The sequence below is a fragment of the Protopterus annectens genome, chromosome 1.part0 (assembly GCF_019279795.1).
Source record: "Protopterus annectens isolate FY-2018-M chromosome 1.part0, PAN1.0, whole genome shotgun sequence".
Classification (NCBI taxonomy): domain Eukaryota; kingdom Metazoa; phylum Chordata; order Ceratodontiformes; family Protopteridae; genus Protopterus; species Protopterus annectens.
In genome coordinates this window covers 1,438,015,520-1,438,040,009 of record NC_056725.1, presented here as the reverse complement: position 1 = coordinate 1,438,040,009, position 24,490 = coordinate 1,438,015,520, and the positions used below count along the sequence as shown (strand labels likewise).

Below are 24,490 nucleotides of genomic sequence, written 5' to 3'. Positions count from 1 at the left end.
CAGCCTTGTCTGCAAAGCTTTGTGAAGGGTCATTATGGAGCTTCCACACAGAGACATTGGTGTCCTACAGACCCTTGATCCCACCCAATTCAGCTTTGTACAGGGCAGATCCTGCGTTTTGCACCAAGTTGGCTACTTTGAAACTGTCAGTAGAGCCGTTGATGAGGGCTACACAGTACACACAACCTACCTGCGCTTGGCTAAGGCCTTTGACACATTACCCCACTCAGGCATCATAGACAAGCTCAACAGCTGAAATATAACACCATATGTCACAGCATAGGTTGCAAAATGGCTCAGAAACAGAACCCATAATGTCAACATTGCAGGTGCCTTGTCAGGTTCAAAGCCAGTCACAAGTGGTGTCCCACAAGGTTGTGTCCTGGGACCTCTCTTATTTGGTATTTACTTTTCAGATGTGAAAGCAAACATAGGAGGGTTGTGGCCGACAAAGTTTACAGATGACTGCAACCTGGGCACCATAGTGAATACATCAGCCAGCACACACATCCTACAGACTGCCGTCACACAGACAGATAGCTGGTGCTGGACTCATGGCCTGAAACTGACTGCAACTGATGTGTAGCCATCCCCTTTGGGAGGAACACAGTACCCACAGATCTGTACATAGACAGCAACCCAATGAGTACAGGAAACAAATCAGACAGCTGGGGACACATGTAGATAGTGACATCTCATTTGACACCCATGTTGCCAAAGTTGTTTGACAGACTTTCTATCTTGGCCACCTTATCATGGAGGGTATTCCATCCAGACCATAGGAGGTCATTGTATCACTATACTTCTCCCTTATCAGGCCCATGCTTGAATACAACGCCCCATTTGGTATGTACCTCAACCAGCACTTGCAGCAGCTGGAGAGACCCCACAAGTACCTTACCATGAAGATCAGGGATCTACAACACATGTCATATACTTCATGAATAACTAAAACAAGCTTTTGTCAGTGTCATACCACATACGTACAGGTGACCTATGCCTGACATACAAGACCATGTCCAATCAGGATTTGGTAGACATGCTCCACTGCAAGCAATCCACATCCACCAGAAACATGGGAGCTAAAGATTTGAACCTCAGCACATACATGTATAGGACATGCTGAAGGGACAGAGTCATAACTCAGAGGCATCTCAAACTCTAGCAGAGTATCCCAGTTCATGTTAGACAGAGTACCTCACTGACTCTCTTCAAGAGACATCTGGACAGCTGCATGTGGACAGGGGCACAGACTAGACAGAGGCATAGTCACATTATTCAATTATGTAAGGTGGTCATAATGTGTCACTACTAAGTCAGAGGCACAATATTTCGTATCTATGCAGTACACATATTACCACTATGAGGGGTGGCAATAGCAATATTCATCAAGGACACCCTCACCTCATGGTTGGTGGCAACACACGATGCATTGGACACCATGCGGTGCAATTAACCATAGGCAAGACTGCTCTGCAGTTTGTAGCATGTTACAGGCCATCCTCTGAAACTCAGGTACCTCACAGAGCTTTCATGAAAACAGTGGCGTGGATACATGTACCTGCAAACACCATCACACTGGGTGATCCCAACTATCCAAATATAGACTGGGATCAGTACTACAGCCCCAACACTCTAGCCCACAGGTTCCTAGAGTTCATACACTCACATGCCATGGAAGAACTAGTCACCATCCCCACAAGAGGAGACAACATAGTAGATCTCATCATCACAAACATGGGCTCACAATGTTCAACACCAGAGGTATACCCATCATTGGTGAGATCAGATCATAACCTACTCTCAGTGGAAGTCCACATCCCACCCCCACCCCAGATAGAAAAGACCACAGTGCAGAACTTCTCAGAAGCCGACTACACACTTCTAATGACTGGTGTGGTCTCTTTCAAAGCCCCAAGCCAGCAGACACCATTACCCAAGCCACTGTATCACTTACAACTGCCTTCTACCAGCACCTTCAGGACTGCATGGATGAGGCAATCCCAAACAAAACACAGACTTGTTGTACCAGAGGCAAGCGTCCAGTGTGGTGGACCTCAGCCATAAACAAGCACTACAACACAAGGAAGGAGGTACTACAAGATAGAGCGATATCCGTGGAAGGGTAGACACCCCTGCTCAATATAGGTGAAACACTGAGCTGCCCCATGAAATCATCGAAGGCGAATATTGGGAGTAAACCCACTAAGGACTCACGGGACAACCATGAGGCCTTTTATACATCGTTACACACCTGGGAGGAAACTCCCAGATATGCTCAGAATAGGCTCAGAATGCTGTAAATATCACTGAACCTACAGACATTGCCAACATACTGGCTGACAGGTTCAGTGCAGATTTCTCCCCCCACCCCTCCACCACAACTGGAGAGATATGTATGAAAGAGGATTGTAGCCCCCCAAACATCTCAAATGCTCAGGTCGGAACTGCTCTATCCAAGGGAAAGAACGCAGCATCCATGGGACCAGATGGTGTCCCTGGTTTTGTGCTCCATGAACTCACTCAAGAATTAAACCCGCAGTCAGGGCAGCTGTTTGATCTTAGCCTCAACTCAGGATATGTTCCCAAGGAGTGGCATATGTCAATGGTGGACCCACTTCACATGGGGGTGCCTCCACCAACTACAGAAACTACCATCCCATCAGCTTGACAAGCAGGGTCTGCTAAGCTATGGAGAAGATCATAATGGAAGTCATAGCTGAGGACATAGGGGACTTGCAGACATTAGATCCAACCCAGTTAGGCTTTGTCGAGGGCAGATCATGCCTTTTAAACTTGGTTGACTGTTTCATAACAGACACCAAGGCCATTGACAAGGGCAAGGCACTCCACACAGCCTACCTTGACCTGGCAAAGGCTTTCAACACAATACCCCACTCGGGTATCATTGAAAACATCACCAGCTTAAATGTGAACCCATACATCACAAGATGGGTTGCAAACTGGCTACGTGACAGAACAGACAGGTTCAGACTTGCTGGTGCCATGTCACACTCCACAACTGTCACAAGTGGTGTCCCACAGGGCTCAGTCCTGGGCCCACTATTGCTCAGCATCTACTTTTTAGAAGTACAAGCAAACACAGCAGGATTATGGCTGACAAAGTTTGAAGATGACTGCAAACTGGGAACCATAGTTGGACACCCATCTGACACAGACATCCTTCAGAAGGGTGTCATAGACACGGATAACTGGTGCCAGAGCCATGGCCTTACATTAAACACTAAACAATGCATAGCCATACCCTTTGGGAAGAACAAGGTTACCACTAGTTCCCATGTAGGTGGCAATCCTCTAAGCACACAGGAGGTTATCAGGGACCTGGGCACCCAGGTTGACAGTAACCTTTTGTTTGACACTCACGTTGCCAGGGTAGTTAGGTAGAACTTCTACATTGCCCACCTCATCATGCAGGGATTCACATCTAGATCCAGGGAGGTCATTGTTCCCTGTACTCTTCACTCATCGGACCATTGATTGAGTGCAATGCCCCATTCAGCATGTATATGACCCGACACCTATGGCAATTGGATGGGCCCACAAATTCCTCGACAGGAGGAGAAAAGGTCTCAAACATATTTCTTATGCTGCCCGACTGAAGGAATTCCAGCTTGATTCCGTGACTTACCGTCTGCTCAGAGGTGACCTGTGCCTGACATCCAAGGCCATGTCCAAACCTGAGTTAATGTACACGCTTCACCTCAAGACCTCTACATCCATCAGAACTACAGTGGCAGGAGATTTAAACCTCAACACAGATATTAATAGGATGTGCTGGAGGGACAGATTCTTCAACCAGAGAGTCCCTATGCTGTGGAACAACATCCTGGTACATGTGAGGCTGAGTACCTCACTGGCTTTGTTCAAGTGAGATCTTAATCAATGGATGGGAGATTGCAGGTATGCCCCAGGGATAACCTCAGTATCACTGCTTGTCAGAGGCACAGCAATATAATGGGCAAATTATCCATCAGAGTGAAGGGGCGGCAGACTCCACGGAACTCTGGTCTAGGCTTATAAATGCCCTAGGGCAGATAGCCTAGTATGAACCTGTGAACATAGGCCTGGGGCAGTTCCTGCTATTAGGACAGTGGTCTGCAGCAAGCTATATAGTAGTAGTCAGTTTTAGCCATTGGTGTTTGACCATGGCTAATGCATGTTGCTTCTTGTTGTGGTAACAACAGGGGTGTGTGGTTATCCATGCCATTTATTGGTAGTCACCCTCATTTTGTATCTTGTTCCATGTTTTTGCACATGTACATCACTGTATGAGGTGTGACCCTGGTAGTGTCAGGGTGCTGATGTGCGCTTTGACCCTGTTTTCTATTACAGCACTGATATGTGCATTCCCTATACTGTGTGCATTTACACTGCACACATCTTGCTGTTTATACCTTTGGCATTGGGTAGCATTACATCTAGGTTCCTATCCCTTGTGATAGCTATGAGGTGGGTTTGTGTTTTGTGGTTTATGATTGGTGAGGGTGGATGTTAGTCATGGTCCTCAGGTGTGCATATGATACATGGTGTTACATTACTTAACACATGGCATTCATGCCTCAGGTGGTGCTGCAGGGCTGCCTCTGTCGGATGCACATACTACACTCCCTGTACGTTTGGAAGCAGGTTGTGTCATGTTAGGCATCCCTGTTACTGTATGAGTGAGTCAGAGCGGTATCAGTCCCAGTGTTCCTACTGACCAAGCATATGTGCTATCGTTGCCTCTTTGCCAAGGCCAGGGCATACTGGGCACGCCTCCTTCTGCCTACTGGGACAAGGTCAGGTTGTTCCTCCTCCAAGTCACCCCTGCCTGTGGTGGCCTTGGCAATGGTGGGGATGTTTGGCCCAGCCCTGTGCTGGTCCTGCTGCAGCTGTTTCCGCAGGATCATATTATGTAGCATAGCACATATCATGATCATTTGGGTACATGTAGTTGGTGTGTACTGCAAAGCTCCACCAGGCGTGTCCAGACACCGGAACCGTGACTTGAGCAGCCCAAACACACGCTCTATGATATTACGTGTTTGTGCGTGTGCCTCATTATGGCGTTCCTGTTCGGGTGTGTGTGCATTTCTGATGGGTGTCATCAGCCACGGCTCAAGTGCATAACCAGCATCCCCACTAGGTGTCCGTGTGGGAAGTCCCCATTGGCAAATGATTGGTACAGCTCGTCAGATGCCAGATGTGGGAATCGTGGTAGCTCCCAGGGCAGCCAGCACACACATTCATTATTATGCCCTGGGCATCACACACGACCTGGCAGTTGATGGAGGGGTATCCCTTGCGGTTAATGTAGACTCTACCCGCTCACCGGCTGGTGCCTTGATGCGTATGTGCGTGCAGTCTATTGCACCCAGCACCTCAGGGTATCCCGCTATTTGCTGGAAGAGACGCATATTGCTGGCCACAACCTCACGGTCATTAGGGACATATATATGATCACTGACATGTGGTGACATGGCATCCAGGAACTGGTGCAGTACCCTGGAGGCTGATGCCTGTGATATCCCCATCATATCGCCAGTTGGTCTCTGGAAGGTACCTGTTGCTAGTATTCTTAGGCCAACACATACCTTGGTTTCCACTGGGATGGGTTCCCCTCTGTTGGTTCTGTGTGTGAGGTGTGGCCTGCACAGCTCAACAATCTGCTGCAGGAGCTCTCTGTCCACTCTATAGCGCTCTACTATCTCCAGCTCATGTAACCCATGGTAGGTGACCCTGGGCCTGTATACTCTTCTCCTTCTCCTCACTCTGGGTTGTCTGTCAGCATCTGCATTATCACCACCCTCAGCAATTCGCCTATGTCTGATTATAACAGCTATGGCAGCCCCTAGCATTTCTGCTCTGAGTTCAGCTTTTTTTCATTTTTCAATTCTGATAGCTTAGTTTCTGGCAGTATCTCTTGTGAGAAACAGCCTGCACTGCTCTCTGTTGTGTTTTAAGTGCTGGGTTGGGTTTCTAGTCTGCCTGTGTAATTGCCTGCTTCCAATTATTTCCACCAATTAACTCCAGCAGTATTCCCTGGCAGTTTCCCTGTATTTTGGTTGTTTCCTGCTTCCTCTCTGTTTCCTGAGGGGAAGCAATGTGCACACCAGCTTAAACACGCTCACAGTCACTTAAACGCACGTACACATCCCTACACGGTGTTACACGCGCGCACACATCCTTACACGGTGTTAGCTAGGCTGATTCATGCTAAAACGCTACAAGACACTGCCTTACACACGTGCAAGCCCGCGCAAACCGTTGTAAACAGTTTGCAACACGCTCCCACATGTTGAACCTGGCTTACACGCTGCACGCCAAGATGCACGTATATCAAGAAACTTACAGTGTAGGGATAGTGTATGCCCTCAATTTCTTGACTTTCCTAGTGTTCTGTTGGGACACACCTCCCTCCCTGATGTCTGTCTGTCATCTCTTACCTTACGTTGCCCTCCAATCTGGTACATTTCTTTCTATCCTCCCCCCCCATGATGTCACCTACCTCTTACTCTGTTCCTCCCCCTTCTCTAACTCTTACACTACTCAGAAAGTGCTCATTACCTATGTGGCAGTGTGATTCAGTATTGTAACCCTCATTTACATAGGATTGCCTAGTAATGCTTAGTTACATATCTTACACGGAGCTTCCCCCCCTTGACAACCACTAAACGGAGGCCATATTGTTTTTGCTCTGCAAGTCCCTCCATTGACATTTCATGTAATACATAAATCCCACAATTGTGGGCTTATAGGCTTCGGTTTTCAGTTTTAGGTAGCGCACCCCGTTTGCGCGGGTGTGCGCTGCAGTTAAACACATAAATCCCGTGAAAAAAAAAAAGTTATATAACTTTTTTTTGCAACACTTTTTCATGCCAATGGCCACATATTTGGCCATTGGCATGCTTACTGTAACAAATGCACCCTTTATTTGGAGCTGACATAGCTCCGTTTTTAATTTTGCAGAAATGTACTCAGTTGTCAGCTGAGTACATTTCTGCAGCTAACACGTCCGTTACACGGACTGGTTTGGGCTTCGTGGATCGCTCACATACCTCATTTGCATATCTTGGAGCTGCAAATGAGGTATTGAGCATTTCCACGCCCACTCCGTGTAAGAGACGTGTTAGCTGTCTCTTACACGGAGATTTGGGCTGTTGCTGAATCAGGAGGCTTACACGGAGGCTTACACTACTCTTAAACTCCGTGTAAGCCTTCCTGAATCTGGCCCACTGTCTCGCAATGTTAAAGGAGTTTAACATAGCAAGACAGCTTTAAAAAAAGCAACGGAGATTCTCCAGTGCTTTTTTAAAGCTGTCTCGCTATGTTAAACTCCTTTAACATAGCGAGACAGTTTGTAAAAAGCAATGGAGATCTTGCTTTCTCTGTTACTTCCACCCACAGCTCTGATGTACTGCATAAGCATACGCATGCACAGTACATCAGAACTGCCGCAGAATACCAGTCAGCTGCGGAAGGGCAGCAAAGAGGCATTATACAATGCCATTATTTAAGAAAAGTAATTTTTTTTTTCTTAAATAATGTCATTGTATAATACCAATAACCCACTTCTGGGTGCGGGTAATGCTGGATTTACCCACGGTTGTCTTTGTTTGGCCACTCGGGCTTCACCCTCATGACCAAATCCCACCAACCGTGGCTAAATTCAGCATTACCCACACCCAGGCGTGGGTTATTGCTATAGTAAAACACTTTATACAATGCTAGAGAGCATCCTTTTTTCAACTCACAGTAGTAAGTAAAATTCATGTTTAGTTTAATTGTAACTATAAAGAGGGAGAATGATTATAATAGATTAGGATAAATGGGGAGGAGGTGATAGGAAGAAGTTCTGTAAAGTGGTAGAGAGGGTAGGATAGCCAGATGAAGATGAGGAAGTGTTGATGGGTAGAGAATCTGTACAGATTGGGGTGGAGAAAAGTAGACAAGATTTATGTTCATCCAGTGGTATAAGGTGAGCAGCCATGAGTTTAATAGGCAGCCTTTCAGCTGATGCTTGAAATATGGTAGGTTACAGTTCTAATAGCCTGTGGAATAGAATTCCATTTTTTGGCAAAAGAGTAGCAGTAAATGCTATTTTTAATTGCTCTTTGAGGTTTATAGATGGTGAGAAGTTGTTTAACATTAGAATGAAGGGGTTTGTTTGTGTGACAGAAAGGAAGAAAAGAACTTAGTGCAGGACAGGCATGAGGTTTATAAATGATGCTGTGGGCAGTAACTACTTGTACAGAGTCCAGGTAGTGGGGTAGCGCAAGCCAATTCAAATGGTTAAGGGCCTTTCAGTGATGTGTATAGTATTGTTTACTGGCAGCAAATTTAGCAACTTTGTTGTAGCATATTTCAGGTTTAGTTTTAACAGATACCTGTAAGGTGGTAAGGATAGGGGCACCATATAAGAGTGAAGGAAGAATGTAAGTGGTTACTAGGGTGGTTTTAGTAGAGTTAGTAATATTTTTATGTCCATAAAGCAGGCCAATTTTCTGGTAAGTTTTTATATTATTTTGACTATGTAGTTGAGATCTGAGGTTGGGTGGCCACGGTGGTGCAGTGATTAGCATTGCCGCCTCACAACAAGAGGTTCTCCGGTTCGATCCTTGGCTCGGTTGCCTTCTGTGCGGAGTCTGCATGTCCTCCCTGTGGTCACGTGGGTTTCCTCTGGGTGCTCCAGTTTCCTCCCACGTCCCAAAGACATGCTGTAGGTGGATTGGACACTCTAAATTGGCCCTAGGTGTGAGTGTGTGCATGTGTGTGCCTTCTGTGGAAGGTTGGGCACTGGGCTGGTAACTCGACACTGTAAAACTCCACTGCTAATCATGAGCGGACAGGTGATCCACTGTGGTGACCCCTAACTGGGAAAAGCCGAAAGAAGAAGTTGAGATCTGAGGTTGTTATCAATTGTTACACCAAACAGTTTTCTATGGGATACAATTTCTATTTCTGTATTGTTAAGTGAAAGGATATTGAAGCTGGATTTGTCCTTCAGATGTGCTTTGGGGAAGAATAGGAGTAGTTTTGTTTTTTAAGGGTTGAGTAATAATTAGGCATTATGAAGGCTTCTTGTATGATTTCAAGAAAATGTGCCCGAGTGTCAGATGTGCATATTAGTGTCAATTCATCAGCAGACTGTATAAATGATGCTTGCCTAGAAGAGGTACAGAGGTCATTAATGAAAATATTAAAGAGAAGTGAACCAAGAATTGAGCCTTGGAGTACACCAGTGGTAATGGTGAGAAAGCATGTTACTATCTAACAGTTTGTTGTCTGTCAGATATGTAGCTTTTAAACCACTGAGATGAAGGAGGGTATAAGCCAAGATGGTTCAGTTGTTGGAGGAGTTTGCTATGTGAGATGGTATGAAAGGCTTTGGACAGATCCAGAAATATGGAAGGAATAGGTCTGCTAAGTCCCCTTTCTTGTTTTTATTATCTAAAAAGGATAATAGTGCAGTAGTTCTACTATGGCCATGGTGGAATCCATGTTGAGTACTGGCTAAGAGCTGTTCTGTGAGAAGATGGTGAAGAAGCTGAGTGTGGGCACATTTTTCCAAGATTTTTAAGAGGGGGCAAAATTGCAATGGGACAAAAGTTAGAGACGTCTATAGCTTCCTCTCTTGCACAGTGGGATGATGTATGATATTTTCGAAATAGCTGGGGCATAAGATTCCTGTATGGATTTATTGATTAATATAGTTACTTGTAAGAGATGGCTTCTGCTGACATCTTGAATTATTCAGGTGAGAGGTTATCAGCGGCTGTGGAGCAAGGTTTAAGTTTAAGCAGCAGTTTTTTATAGTAGATATTGGTACAGGTTTTAAGGTAAAGTTATTAGCATTTGTGACAAAGGATCTTTTGGATTCATATTTTTCAGAGGTTAATGTGGTAATGGAGGGGGCAGTTGGTAATATGTTATGGGTTTGTGTAGTCAAGGATGATGTACTGTTGGTGAGGGCAGTAATGCTCTCTGTAAAGCGTTTAACTGTAATTGCTATTTTGAGGGGAAGCAGGTTTGAGAGGGATACAGATCTTTTTTTCAGCCAGGAATGAGTAATGTGCTAATAGAGGATCACATTTTTTGGATCATTTTTATGAGTAAGTTGTAGTTGGTCCTAGTTTTGTTTCTTATCTTTGTATATTTGTTTTTTAGCTTTATTACAATGTTCCTTGCATCACTGAATTTTTTTTTATTTAGCCACACTCTCCAAGCCTTGTCTCTGGTGCACAGAATATTTTTGGTGAGAGTGGATAGCCAAGGGGAATGTTTTACTTTCACTCTTTTTATACATAGAGGGGTGAGGTTATTTATGGTGTTTAAAAATAAGTATTAAACACTGTAACTGCATCATCTAATCAGAGAGTTTTTAGTATAGACCAGTTGAAGGACCTTGGGATATTGTCAAATAAGTCTTTATTAAATTTTGTGAGATTCCTGATTGGTTTAAGTTGGTGGGTATTAGAGTGATGAGTGGCAAGTCTGTGTGTATGCAGAGAGATGGTCACTTAGGGAGTTAGGACAGGTTCCACCAATAATATATTTACTGGAGTCTAAGACTAAATTCCAATCAATAATTGTGCCCTTATTTCTTTTTATTGTATCTGGCAGGGGTTGTGATTAGCTGAGTCAGACCAAATAGATTTATGCAAGATGAGGGACTGTCTCAGGTTACATTTTGACAGTCAATATTGACATCACCCAGAATGATTTTTTTGTAAGTAATAGTACTAGATACCCAGGAGTAAAATTCTTTGAGTATGGGTATGTTGCTTCCAGGGAGGAAGTAAATTACAATAATGCAGAGTGTTGTTTTAGAGTTTAGCTAGAAAAGTGTTATGAGTATTTCGATCTAGTAAAATTTGGGGATGAAGTTGAAATATGAGGAGAGGTTATAGGAGCTGGGGTACAGTAGAGTGACTCCTCTTCCTTTTTTTTGTGGGGTTGGTCAGTCCTTATAATATTATAGCCTGGAGGTAGTATTTCTGGATTTAAACCATGTTTCAGTGATGGCAGGATATTTGTGTAATAGAGTGATATCCAGGCAGGTAAATCTATAATTTGTAAATGAGAAATGGATTGGGTGGAAAATGTCTTTGCATGAGGAGTAAAAGATGCATTTCAGAAATATTGATATATAAATGTATAGAAAGTATTTTGTATTTAATATGCATTTATTTGCTCAGCAAGTTAAAATAAAATATGATAATAAATAGTTGTCTATCTCAAGTTATAAGTGGTTTTGTATCATTTACAGTTATTTAGCTGTAAAAACTTTGTAACGTGGAGGCCAGGCTTCTATTTGAGATTACACTACAGAAACTTACTATACTTTAGTGACGTTCAAAGCAGTCAAATAATATTTACATGTAAAATATAACTAGTGAACAGGATTTACTGTTTCATTTCCATTTTATCCTTAATATGTGTAGCTTCACAACATGGCTGTCTTATGGCATGATTTTTTCTGGACTTGTGTACTTAAGAATAAAGGAACCTCATCTACCACGTTCTTACAAGGTAAGTCATTTTGTATATCTGAAGAAGACTTCTGCAAAATAATTCATGGAATGTTGTGTCATTTCTATTATCTCCTTTCTATCAAAAATATGTTGAACTTTTAGAAACAATTATTCAGAATTAATAATTTAGCAGGTATAATTTAAAATGAGTACTCAAGGAGTTAATTCCTGGAACATCTACATATTATGAAGATATTTATAAATTGAGTATGGTAAGCTGCCAACTTCTACTCTGTACTAGCTGTCTACATTGTGCCCTAGTTTCTGTTCAAGCAGAGTCAGAAGTCAAAAACTGTATAATTCAAAAAAATAAGAAATGCTATGAACTATAAAGCTAATGAGGAGACAGGGATATATTTATTTCTTCTTCTTTTTCATCCCTTATCTAAAGAAAAATGAAACTAAAGCAGACATACTAGCAATTAACTGGGGGAGATGATAAACAAGTGCATTGTACTGGAGGATCCAATATGAGTGTGTGTGTGTGTGTGTGTGTGTGTGTGTGTGTGTGTGTGTGTGTGTGTGTGTGTGTGTGTGTGTGTGTGTGTGTGTGTGTGTGTGTGTTTATGTATGTATTTGTTCACCTGTATGAGCCCCACACAAACTTTTTCAGCTGAGCTCTGTAGAGTGAATATATAAGAATTATAACCTACTTTGAGGTTTTGTTGGTGTTTATTCTAATACTTAAGGAGGTACGGATTGCCCAACCACTGCACACAGGTGTGGGGGCTTTGCCTTCACACAAAAAAATTGTACCAGTGCACTAATGAGGACAAACTGCATTCATACATTCACATTCATACATTCATACACACACACACACACACACACACACACACACACACACACACACACACACACACCCTAAAGGACCAAAGATAATTGGTGTAATATAATACAAATCAGGAACACCATATATATTTTTATCTACATTTTTGCTGTACTTGTTGCACCGCCTACAGTTAATCTGCAATCTTGGCATATCCGCAAAGCTTCCAAAATTCCACTAAACCTGACCTATTTACAATACTTGCTAAAAACTAAAGTAAAAGCCTACACCAGTTGTGTAGAGGAATAAAACCCTGACTACAGCCAGCTGACCTGAGTTTTACTGGCATCTTGGGCACTTGAAAGCACAGGCAAAGAGGATGAGCATACCCACCCTCATGACAGGGATGGTGGTTCATGCCTGGCTTGTGCCACAGCTTCATTGATAGGGCTCAGCTCATGAACAGAAACTCATCAGTTAGTAATAGTCCTGGTTAGTAGGATGTGAGCATTACTGCCCAAGTTAAGGATGGTAGCTTCTGTAGGCACAGATAGGGGAACACTCATTAATGGACTGACAAGAGAAAGTATGTGGCCCTCATAGTGATGTGAGTGTTCATGTCACCAACGGGAGTAGGGATTAGTGTCCTCAAATGAAAATGCTGTCACTGTCAGTATGCTACCCAGATCACAGAGCACCCTCATGGCTGTCTGGAAATAAAAGTGTTCTATTCATAAACAATGTACTATATACTGACATGCAGGGAGGTCTGATTGTACTACAACCACAGTTTCAGAAAAATAGCACAGTATGTATTACTTGCAGCTAACTGCATAATGACATGTATCTGAGAACCAGTATGGCAATGAGAACCATCACATGCAAAAATTATAAAATCAAACATGGTGAAGCAGTTCAGAAAGATATAACATTTGTAAAATGAATCACAATGATTAGCTTATCTAAGCTCCTTAAATTTTTGGTGAACAGGTGTATAGCTTACTTTAAGATGTTATATGTAGCATTTGTTATAGCTGGTTGGTATGAGTAACTGTCTGCTTTAGGAGCCAGTGATCATGATGATCTGTGTCTCTGCTCTCCACATTTCACTGTTGTCACTCAGCAGCTGACTTTCCATCACCTCCATGAATGGGAATTGTTAAAACTATGTGGACAGAGACATACAGGAGGTGGCAGGAATGTGCAATACTCACATTGAAGTGAAGAAATGAAAAAACTGAAAACACTGTCATCTGTGTTAGCATGTCCGGCACGAGATTTGTGCATATTCTCAGATTAACTTATATTATTTGCCAGCATGCCTAATTGTGAAAATGTAAATAAGTTTTAAAATGTTGAGTATCTCCCTCTTTAAACAGAATGTTTAAAGAATCTGTCAGTGTTTTGATACATTTCTAATTGCGCATGTTTGAGAGGGAGATTCTAAAGTACTGTGGAGTTCCTCTGAACACTAAGTGATGTCATTAGAAAGTTCCTGGTTGCTATGTAATTATTGGAACAGATGATGTTTTCAAACAGCTGACTAGTTTTAAAAATAAGACAGTTGAGACTGTTGAGCTGTGCAGTTAGTCAAGTACTCAGGGGCGGCTTGTGCTATAAGACTGCAGGACTGCAGCCCCCCACCTAAAGAAAGAAGAAAATCCCCCCAACTGTACAAAAGAAAGATCTCTCCACCTGTACAAGAAAATAAAAAGAATTGCGAGTCCCAGAACTCCACGCATGTGTGCTTGGAGTTCCTGGGTACTCACAGAACTCCAGACTGCTATGTTAAGCAGTCCAGATAGAGGAGAAAGGCATCTCCACCCTACCAGCTCAGAGGTCTGTGTGGTGATGACCGCACAGACGAGAAGAAAACCAGACTGCGTCATCACCAGGCTGGAGCCTCCAGCCTATTCTCGCGGAGCCCAAACTGGAAACCAGCCGTTAGCATGCATGGGCTGAGGAGGGGAAGAAACCAGCAAAAGAAGACTACAGGGGAGCTTGTTTTCAGGGGGAATTAGCTGCAGTGAATCAAAAGAATGGAAGAAACCAGCAGAAGAGGACTACAGAGGAGCTTGTTTTCAGGGGGAATTAGCTGCCATGAAATGGAAGACTGGATCACCTACTGGGGTCTGCAGGTAGTGTGTGTGTGTGTGTGTGTGTGTGTGTGTGTGTGTGTGTGTGTGTGTGTGTGTGTGTGTGTGTGTGTGTGTGTGTGTGTGTGTGTGTGTGTGTAATGCCCCAGTTGCTATATACTGGTGGCTATAGTGAACACATGGTGGTGGGTAGAGAATACTATATACTTTGGGTGCAGGTGGCAAGGGCCTAAATTCCTTACCCACCACCATTTGTAAAAAATTTGCAGATGTTTGCCTCATATTTGTTCTGTTCCTCATAAAATATGTGGTTTCTGTGTGTTTGTTTTTCCTTGTAAAGTCAGTATTGCTGTGGTGCACTGGTAGCATTGTTGCCTGACAGTTACTGGTTCTCTGGTTTGATTCTTGGCTGGGGTGCCTTTGGTGTGGAGTCTGTATGTCTTCCCATCTTATAAAGAACATGTTTCTGGAGTGTTTCTCCCTGATCTGCTGAAAATTGGCTTTTGTTCCAAGTCAGACTTTCCTGTTTAACAAATGTTAAATAAAAATAACAGATATTTGAATTTCAGACTTCACATTCTTCAGAAAGTATATGGTAACACAAAACCTTTTATTCTAGCAATTTTCTAAGTTTATAACATGGATATTTTAAAATTGTCCCTATTTTTGGGACTGTATTCCCCCATTATTGGCTTTGTCCAGGTTTTTTGTGCTAAGGATGAGGGCTATGGTGAGAACTGAATTCAGTGAATATGTTTGGGGGCTGTATTCCCCCATTATTGGCTTTGTTCAGGTGTTTTGTGCTAAGAGGTTGACAGCTATGGTGATAACTGAATTCACTAAATGGTAGCCATTTAAGTTTCCAGTCTTCCTCTCTTTCACAAAAGAGATGATCTGGCATAGTGGTATGTTGCTCTGACCATTTTGCACAGGGTCCCCCGGGTTCAAGACTTGACAGTGAAATGTATGGTGGTAACACAGCATTGTATTCTAACAACTTTCCAACATTATACAAGCAATGTTTAAAATGTGTCTATGGTTTTGGCTTTTTCCAGATTTCTTGTGCTGCAAAGTTCAGAGATACAGCTGAGTGTCGAGTAGATGTTACAAGGAGCTGAGAGCTGCAGGGGAACAAAGGTTTAGTGCTGCTTATGCTGAATCTGCTTGCATTGTTAATAGCACAAGCGGTAGTGTACTTGCTTTTGATGCAGAAGGCTGTAGGTTCTACTCCCACAGTAGGTAGATGCATTGCTGATACTGTACTGTATTGTAAAGGGGGTGGATGCTTCAATCCTTTTTGGTGAAGATGCCTAGTAACTATGAACCTATCAGTTTGCCATCCATTCCCTGTTGCAATATTACTAGCTTATCATTTTTTAATGCAACATGGGCAATTTATTCCTCAAGGTTAACAGGCACTTTATTTGTAGATGAAACAATGACATATAAAGTTGTTTTCTAGCAGTAACCTCTTCATTAGTTATAGATTTCTTTAATGTGGAATTATTTAGATGACTTTTACTTCTTCAGTGTGCATATTTACTGATATTGGTGGACTGTAGAAGTTTGAGTAGACTTTTTATGATGGAAATGTTCTGAATTTGACAGTTTTGTCATTAATAGTGCATGCATTTTGTTTCATTGTTTACTGGAAAAATGTTCAAAACAATACATTTAAAATACCCTCTAACAACTGTACTGTATTGTACAAGGAATATAATTTAATACAATCAGAAAGGTGTATCAAAGAACACCTGTATGTTTCATGTTCAAGGGGCCTATGATTTTGAAAACAGCCCAAAGTTAATCTTTATCTGCCACTGACAAAATGTATTTTCTTTGAATGTGGGCTTCAATGCTGTTTCAATGAATGTGAGTTTCAAGGGCAGAGAAGTTTTAATGCTAAGTTTATTTTCATTGAGAGACTGCATTGCTTTGTTTAGCAGATATCTATTAAAGTTTGTGCTGTAAAAGGCAAAATAAAACTTTCAAATGAAATCCAAATCATAGCAGAAGTAAAGCAGTATGCACATTACAGTGTTTATGGTAAATTAGGTGAAATAACCAAGGAATGGGACACTGGAATGGCTGCAGGGGGGAGGCCCCATCCGACCATGATTTTGTGAGGGGGGAAGGGCAGCAAACTCATAGACGGCCCCAGCTGAACTATACCTCTCAACTGTCCAGATTTTTGCAGAATGAATAGATTTTTGTTTCTTATTTTTGGTTTGTTCCTCATAAAATTTGTGGTTTTCTGGCAAATCATTTAGGAATGAAGTCACTAAATGACAGACATTGAGTTTCAGACATCATAACCTTCAGAAAAATGTATGCTAAAGCAAGACCTGTTATTCTATTAACTGTCTTAAGTTTATACAAGAGCAATTTTAGTACTGTTTGTATGTTTCCCCCAATATATTTGGCCTTGTCCAGATTTCCTGCATTAAGAGGTTAAGAGGTGCATGCAAATAAATTGCTTTATAGAATTAGGAATATCCAAACCTCTCAACTGTCCCCAATTTTGGCTCAAAATGTTGCTCTCCCCCTAATAATCCCTCTGCAAAATGGCAATTTTGGAAGAAAGCATGGAGGGTTTACAATTATAAATAACTGTAATAATCAGAGTTATAGATTACTTTTATTTCAGAAATGCACGTAGATGCTCTTGCATCACATTTTTGGTCTGTTTTTCATAAAATTGTGTTTTTCTGGCAAATTAGTGGCAAATCATTAAAGATTGAAGTTAGAAAATAATGGCAAATGTTTGAGTTTCAGATCTCATACCCTTCAGAAAATTCATACTAATGCAAGACCTACTACTTTCTAAGTTTATAAGAGCAATATTTAAAAACTGTCCTTATTTTTGGACCTGTGTCCCACTTCTATGTATGGCTTTGTCCAGATTTCTTGCTGTGAGGTATGAGTATCAGAGCCATCACTGTCAGCCAGAGACATTTCAAATTGTGACATACTTGTTGCACCCAACTCTCCATTGTAGTGGCTCTGGATGTGTCCAAGCAAGGCAAGGAGCAGTTATGCAGTGTACGTGTGCAGAGTATTCCCTTATCCAAGGTAGACCGCAAGTACAACCGTGGCTTTTCATCTGTCCTTGATTTTGCAGAATGTTCTGGTTTTCTGTCATATTTTTATACTGTTGATTTATTATTCTTCTTATTCAGAAAATGCATGCTGTCGCAGTGCCCTGTTGCTCTGTGTTTAAGTAGCAATGCTTTAATGGCCATCAGGTAAGCTTGTCGGAGATTGTAAGATGCAAGTAAGCTTTAATAAGCATACTGTTAAAGAATTAATAACATCGAAAGCCTTTTCGTTGTTGCCATGCAGAGAATATTTACATAACTAGATAACATATAAGCCTTAGGTATTGAAATGCATATGACAGTATTTGTAATAAAGGACAGGATTACAGTATTTTCAGAAGCTCATTACATTTGTTAGAGGAGACTTGCAGTCATCTTTGCAGGCTTTACCCATAAACTAAACAGAATGCCAATCCATCGGGTCCATAACTTGTGCAGTAATCCTTTAAGCAGTTTATCTTGAGCTTGTTTCTTGTTTGCTGTTCATTTTTTACATTGATCATGTCTTCCCCATGAAACAAATAGATAGTTGTTGTCAGGAAGCAGGTCTTTTTTGGATAAGAAACATTTTAAAAGTGGGGGTATCACACAGAGATTGCTACTTTCAGCATGTTACTTGGTAATTTTATAAAGCTGAATATAAATTATAATTAGAACTGCAGTGCAAGGAGAAGTGGTTTGAGCTGAGTGCTGCTTGTTTGTTTTTTAATACTTGATTTTGACTGGCATTCCAGTAATGTATTTAAAAAGTAATTTATTTTTTCATGCATGACAACCTTTGTGTTTCCATCTAGATATTAACTAAGTTGTCATGTAGCCAATGCATTGAAATATTTTTTTCTTTTACACTTCATTTTGTCTTGATTGGACTTTTATAATGATGGTTTGGCACCCAGGGCAGCGTATTTAATTAAAGTTCCAGTTGTTGTGGTTTTGAGCATAGCCCTACTCCTTTCTAGTTGGTCACACCCCTTCCCATTGGCACAACCCATTCAGCTGTCTCCTGCAGCCCCCCTTTAATTTGAAGTCACCAGCCGCCACTGCAAGTACTGAGCAGTTAGTGAAGAGCAGCAGTTTGTGAAGAGTTGCAGTCAATTACAGTACTGTGTAGTGATACCTGAAGAAAAGAGAACTCACCAAAAACTGTAAGCCTGCCTTTGCCATGCTGTTCTGTGTTAGATTTGATCAGGATCAGTAGTCTCTAGTTATATTAGGAAAGCTTAGTTACTAAGATAGAGTTTTTCTAAAATGATGGACTTTTATCCTACAGTTTAATTTTACATTTCTGGTGATTGAATTCTGATGTTTATTGAAAGCTATTGATTTACATTCCTGTAATCATTTTACTTATTATTAAATGTTTTTCATTACTTTACATTGTGGCTGAAAATGATTATGTTCTTTGTAGATTAGACAGTGCTTTTACCTGTTTGATCCTCCCCAGGTCACCTTGAAGGCCTTGTCGCTTCTGGTCATGGCTATCATTTATTTTGATATTTAACTTTTAATAACTGATCACCCTTTGAAGGGCATTAAGACACTCTGATTGGTGGCAGCATTGCCATATTATTTTGGGGAAGGGACACAGCTGGAAATCTGTGTCAGGCTGTCTCAGAAGTGTTTGGATGTGTGAGATTTAAATTTACTTTGAGTGTGAGTGTATCAGGTGTCTTAAACTGGGATACATTGTTCTGAAGTGTGTAATAAGGAGTTACATTGGGGTAGACAGAAGAATATAGTCCAGTCCCAGGAAAATAGAGTGATGTGTTTTAGGGGAAAATTGTGAAATATCACTCCTGTTTAAGTGACAGCCTCGCATTGGAGTCAGTAGTGAGGATTGAAGCTCTTTAGTTACTGACCCAGGATAGTAAGGGGCGTCACATTTAATTGGTGGCAATCTAGTGGGATATAGCTGAATGTCAAATGTTACTGGTGGCAGCGGTGGGATTTTTAATTGGATTTCAGTAGCATGTGGGTAGTTGTCATTAGGGTGTGCACTCTTGACAGCTGCAAGGTAAACATTCAAAATTTTAATCCACCACAGTTTTATTTATTTATTTATTTATTTTTTTAGTTAGATAGGGAGGATATCAGGCAAGGATGTCAGCAGAAGGTGTTAGCAAGCTGACAAGGATCCATTTGGCTAAGGGGTATGAAGCCAGAGGATTGGTGCATACCAACCAGACCAAGGAAGCAATGATTTCAGCCTTGGTTGCAGCCACAGCTCAGACCAGCAGTTCGGAAGATAATCAGTTTGGTATTGGTGATGTGCAGCCTGCTGAGATGGGGCAGTCCACATTTTTTTCAGAGGACCTGAGAATCCATTTAGAATTGGAGAGGCTGCACCTGGAGGCCCAATGACTGGAGGCCAAGGAGCAAATGCAACATCTAGAGATTGAGGAGAAACTGAGCTTGGAGACCCAACATCTGGAGGCTGAGGAAAAATGGCGTTAACATAAACTGGAGGTCAGACAGTTAGAAGATGAGAAGATGAGGAAACAGCAGAGGAGAATGAAAGACAGTGCCAGCATGAAGTGGAGCTTCTTACCCTTTGAGGGGGTCATGGAGGTAATGGCAAAGGGAATAACCAGACCCCAGAAGCCGTACAAGTCAGTAAACATTTTCCTCAGTACAGGTATAGGGATGACTTTCATAGTTTTATTCATATCTTTGAGAGGGTATGTAGGCATTATGATGTTGACCATGAGCCCTGGGTTCAGCTCCTAACTCCCTTACTCCATAGTAAAGCTGTTCAGGCCATGTAAAAATCGTCTGATGTAGATTGCTTGAATTATGTTAAAGTTTAGAACTGTCTTCTAGATTGTTTTAAACTAACACCAGAAGCTTATAGCAAACACCAGAAGCTTATAGAAAAAAGTTTTGTGAACATAGACTCAGCTTATAGAAAAAAGTTTTGTGAACATAGACTCAAGGCAGATGAAAGTGTACGTGATTATATTGCTGACCTAAGTACTTACTTTCACAGATGGGTGAATGGCTGTCAGGTCACAACTTTTGAGTGACTATCAGACCTTTTGGTGAGGGAACAAGCCCTCAGTACTTTATCTGATGACATGATAGTCTGATTAGTAGACTGTGAGTGCAACTCTGCAGAGAAGTTGGGGAGAAAAGGGGCTCTCTACTTTGAAAACTGAGCACCACTGCATAGGAAAGGGATACCCAGTGCTGTACATGGACAAAAGGGAGCTCATGGGGAGCAGTCTAAACCACACCAACAGAGTACACCAGTAATAGTGGAAACTACTAATCCAAGTACACAATTAGGGATTAGATGTTTCAAGTGTAACCAGAGGGGCCACATAGCAGTCAAATGTCCATTGGGGCAAGGTGAGAAACAAAACCTGAGAGATCCAGCAAGTGGTGATGACAAACTGTCAGTGGTAAGTTGTTTAGAAAAAAACTGGGGTGCCAAATTATCACCAAAATGTATATCCTCTCTTAGTAGAAACAGGTAACTGCTAAGAGGGACACTGCTTCTGATATAACCATTGTGAGGCTTGCGGTGGTTAGAGAAGAGCAGTACCTGCTTGGGCAGTCCACTCCAGGCAGAGCATTGAGAGGGCCACCATTCCAAACACCTTTGGCTAGGGTTCATCTTGACTGGGAGGGGGGAAGAGGAAGCAAGCAAGTAGGTGTGTTTGAGGATACTCCTGCAGATGTCCTGATAGGGAATGACTTTGATGATGTAGTACCTTGTGTACATGCAGTGACATGCAGTCAGGCTTGGGGAAAGGCATGTAGGCCTGGTAGTCTGGGAGAGACCCAGAAAGATCTCATACCTGAAGCTGGGACTGGCCTGGTGGCTGTTTCAGAGAAGGTGTTATCTGGTAGCAGTAAGTCTGAATGTGAGCCACAGCTGCTGGTGGGTACTGAAGTTTCCTGGACATGGTGACTGTGAGGACAGAGGTGAATGGTGGTACCCAGACTGACAGCAAGGCGCACCTGTTGAAACTTACTATGGCCTCCTCTGGAAGTGGAGCTTGTGTTTGAGAATATTCCTGCAGATGTCCTGATAGGGAATGACTGTGATGATGCAGTGCCTTGTGTGCATGCAGTGACACATAGGCTCGGTGGGAGACAGGCATGAAGGTCCCATAGTCTGGGAGAGAACCAGACAGATCTCATATCTGAATCTGGGACAAGTGTGGTGGCTATTTCAGAGAAGAGCTATCCTGCAGCAGTAAGTCTGAAAGAGAGCCACAGTTGCTGGGAGGTACTGATGTTCCCTTGTACATGGTAACTGCAAGGAGGGAGGTGAGTTATAGTACTCAGTGTGATGTTGAGGTACAGCTATCAGAAAATACTAGGTTTCCTGTGGACAGACGTATGTAGTCCAGTCCCAGGAAAATAGAGTTTGTTCCTGTTGTGCTCTTAGGGGAAAATTGTGAAATATTACTCCTGTTTAAGTGACAGTCTCACACTTGAGTCAGCAGTGAGGATTGAAGCTCCCTAGTTACTGACTCAGGATACCAAGGGACGTCACATTTAATTGGTGGCAGTCCAGTGGGATATATCCAGATGACACAGTACAACCCCACTTTCAGAGAAATAGCACAGTATGTATCACATGAAACTAAATGCATAATGACATGCATCTGAGTACCAGTCTGGCAATGAGAACCATCACATATGAAAATTATAAAATCAAACATGGTAAAGTAATTCAGAAAGATATAACATTTGTAGGATGAATCACAATGATTAGATTATCTGAACTCCTTATTTTTTTTTTTTGTGAACTGGTGTATAGCTTACTTTAAGATGCTATATATATCATTTGTTATAGCTGCTCAGTATGAGTAACTGTCTGCTTTAGGATCCAGTAGCCATGATAATCTGTGTCTCTGCTCTCCGCATTTCACTGGACTTACTCAGCAGCTGACTTTCCATCACCTCCATGAATGGGAATTGTTAAAACTATGTGGACAGAGACATACAGACGCTTACAGGAAAGTGCAGTACTCATTTGGGATCAAGGTGGAAGTTTAGACTGTCTGTCCCAGTGGACATGAACGTTTTTATAGCTTTAACCATCCTTATTAATGAGACCTTTCAGCATCTGACAGGGACACATTATGAGTTTTGAAAGCACTAGATTTGTGAATGCTACACCAAATCCTTGATGTGATATTGCTGCATGTGGAGAATACATTTGGTTTCCACAAAAAACAAAGGAGAGAAATACCACTATCAGGGCAGTGTACAACGTAATATATTTTCCCAAGGTCTTACGTGCCATATATTGCATCCAGTATATCAGCCATACGACCTTCCCTTCCATCAACTGCCTGGTGGTGTACAGTGCATAGGGAATTATATACAATGCATCTGTGTGTAGTGCTGCAGTTCCCATGATTCCCATATCTGGCACACATGTGATTCGTTCCAGTATTTCATGTGGAGGTACGTTCTATAGGTTATGTAGATAGTAAGTACACATATTGCCAATCATACAGGCCAGGTAGGTCCATACCCATGAACATAGGTCATAGACTACTTACAATGGTGTTTCTTGTTGTGTGTTACAAGTGATGCTGGGTAGTCCTTGAAGCCATGGCTGATGACCCCCTTAGTCCCAAGACTATAGAAAAGATAGCATACAATATTGCAATGTCTCAGACACAGAAAATCAAACATGCATTCTGAGGGCTGAAGGTCTACTTCTGCTGCCTGGATATAGCTAGTGCTACACTGCAGTCTGCTCTTTCATCAAGATATTTGTAGCCTGTACCATGTAACATAACATTGTGCTATGGAAACACAGAAAAGGAAGGCAGTAGCACTGTGGAAGAGATATTATTTGAGGAGTCACCAGAAGACCCAGCTGCAGCAGGCCTTCATTTAAAGCAGAGATGTGTGTAATATGCCTCAGCAATAGCAAAGAGGCAATGTCTGGCCCACAGCTATATGCCATGACAAGGCAAACACAGAACAAAACTGATGCATGCAATAACACACCCAGGTGATATATAATAGTGCATTGATTAGCCATTCTGTGCATCATACATCACCATAGGCACATTACACAGATGGATGTGCAGGATGCAGTCATCATCATTTGCACAGGTGCAAAGGTACTATGTCAGAGGACAGCAATATAGAAAATGTGGAAGGGACATAAGTGGAGCCTGCAGTAAGAACATATCTTGGCTGGGGAGTTGTGGGGTGTCAGGTATCACATTATTCAGTGATGGGTGCAGTTTCCAGGGGTGTAATGCTGATTGGGTGTACCATATAACAATGTGGCATGAGGTTCTAGGGGCAGTTATTTCAAGGAATGACAAAGTATGTCAAGTATTTGTGTGGCAATGTTTTCTTGGATCTCACCTTGTTGTTTCAGCTGATGGATGGCATCCATTACATCCTTTTCAGGCATGGGTATGTGGTAACCATGGTAAGGATATAAAGGAGTGGGCTGGTATTGAACTGTGACACCCTGTGTGGGTTACTCATTGCAGGATGTGCCACCCATGGAGCCAGATGAGTGTTGCCTGCATCCATGACAGTGTCTACAGTCAAATGTGGCATCTGAAATGGAGCCAAATGAACATCAAGTACATCCACGGAAGCATCCATGGCCAGGGGTGGAGGACACAGTTGAACCAGATGAGGGTTAGCACTAACCATGTGATTGTCCATGGCTCATGTTGGAGGCAACCATGGAGTATGTGGAGAGTATGGCTGTCTCAGGCAAAGCTTGCAAATCTGTATTAACCTGCTGTACACACAAGCTGTGCACAACTGTCCTTAAGTATGATCGTGGCACCTTGGTCACCACAGCTGGATGGACACACTAATGGATGCCACATTACCAAGTGGAATGCTACTGTCATAAGCAAGCATGCTTGCTCCTGGGTATCTATATACTGTACAAATCTGCTTGTGGTATTGAAATGCCCTGCAGTCACTGCAGTAGTTGCAAGTTTTTGCACAGTCTTTGCAGCACATTGATCAGCTCTGATACTGTCTGAT

General features: G+C 42.2%; 1 protein-coding gene across 1 annotated transcript in view; it reads left to right on the top strand.

Moving 5' to 3' along the window:
• LOC122802587 (b(0,+)-type amino acid transporter 1-like) overlaps window positions 1-24,490 on the top strand; it is a 523,310-nt gene that overhangs the window by 352,418 nt on the left and 146,402 nt on the right. The window contains exon 5 of the mRNA XM_044072305.1: window positions 11,445-11,532. Within this exon, the coding sequence (XP_043928240.1) occupies window positions 11,445-11,532 (88 nt within the window). The remainder of the gene's footprint in view (window positions 1-11,444; window positions 11,533-24,490) is intronic.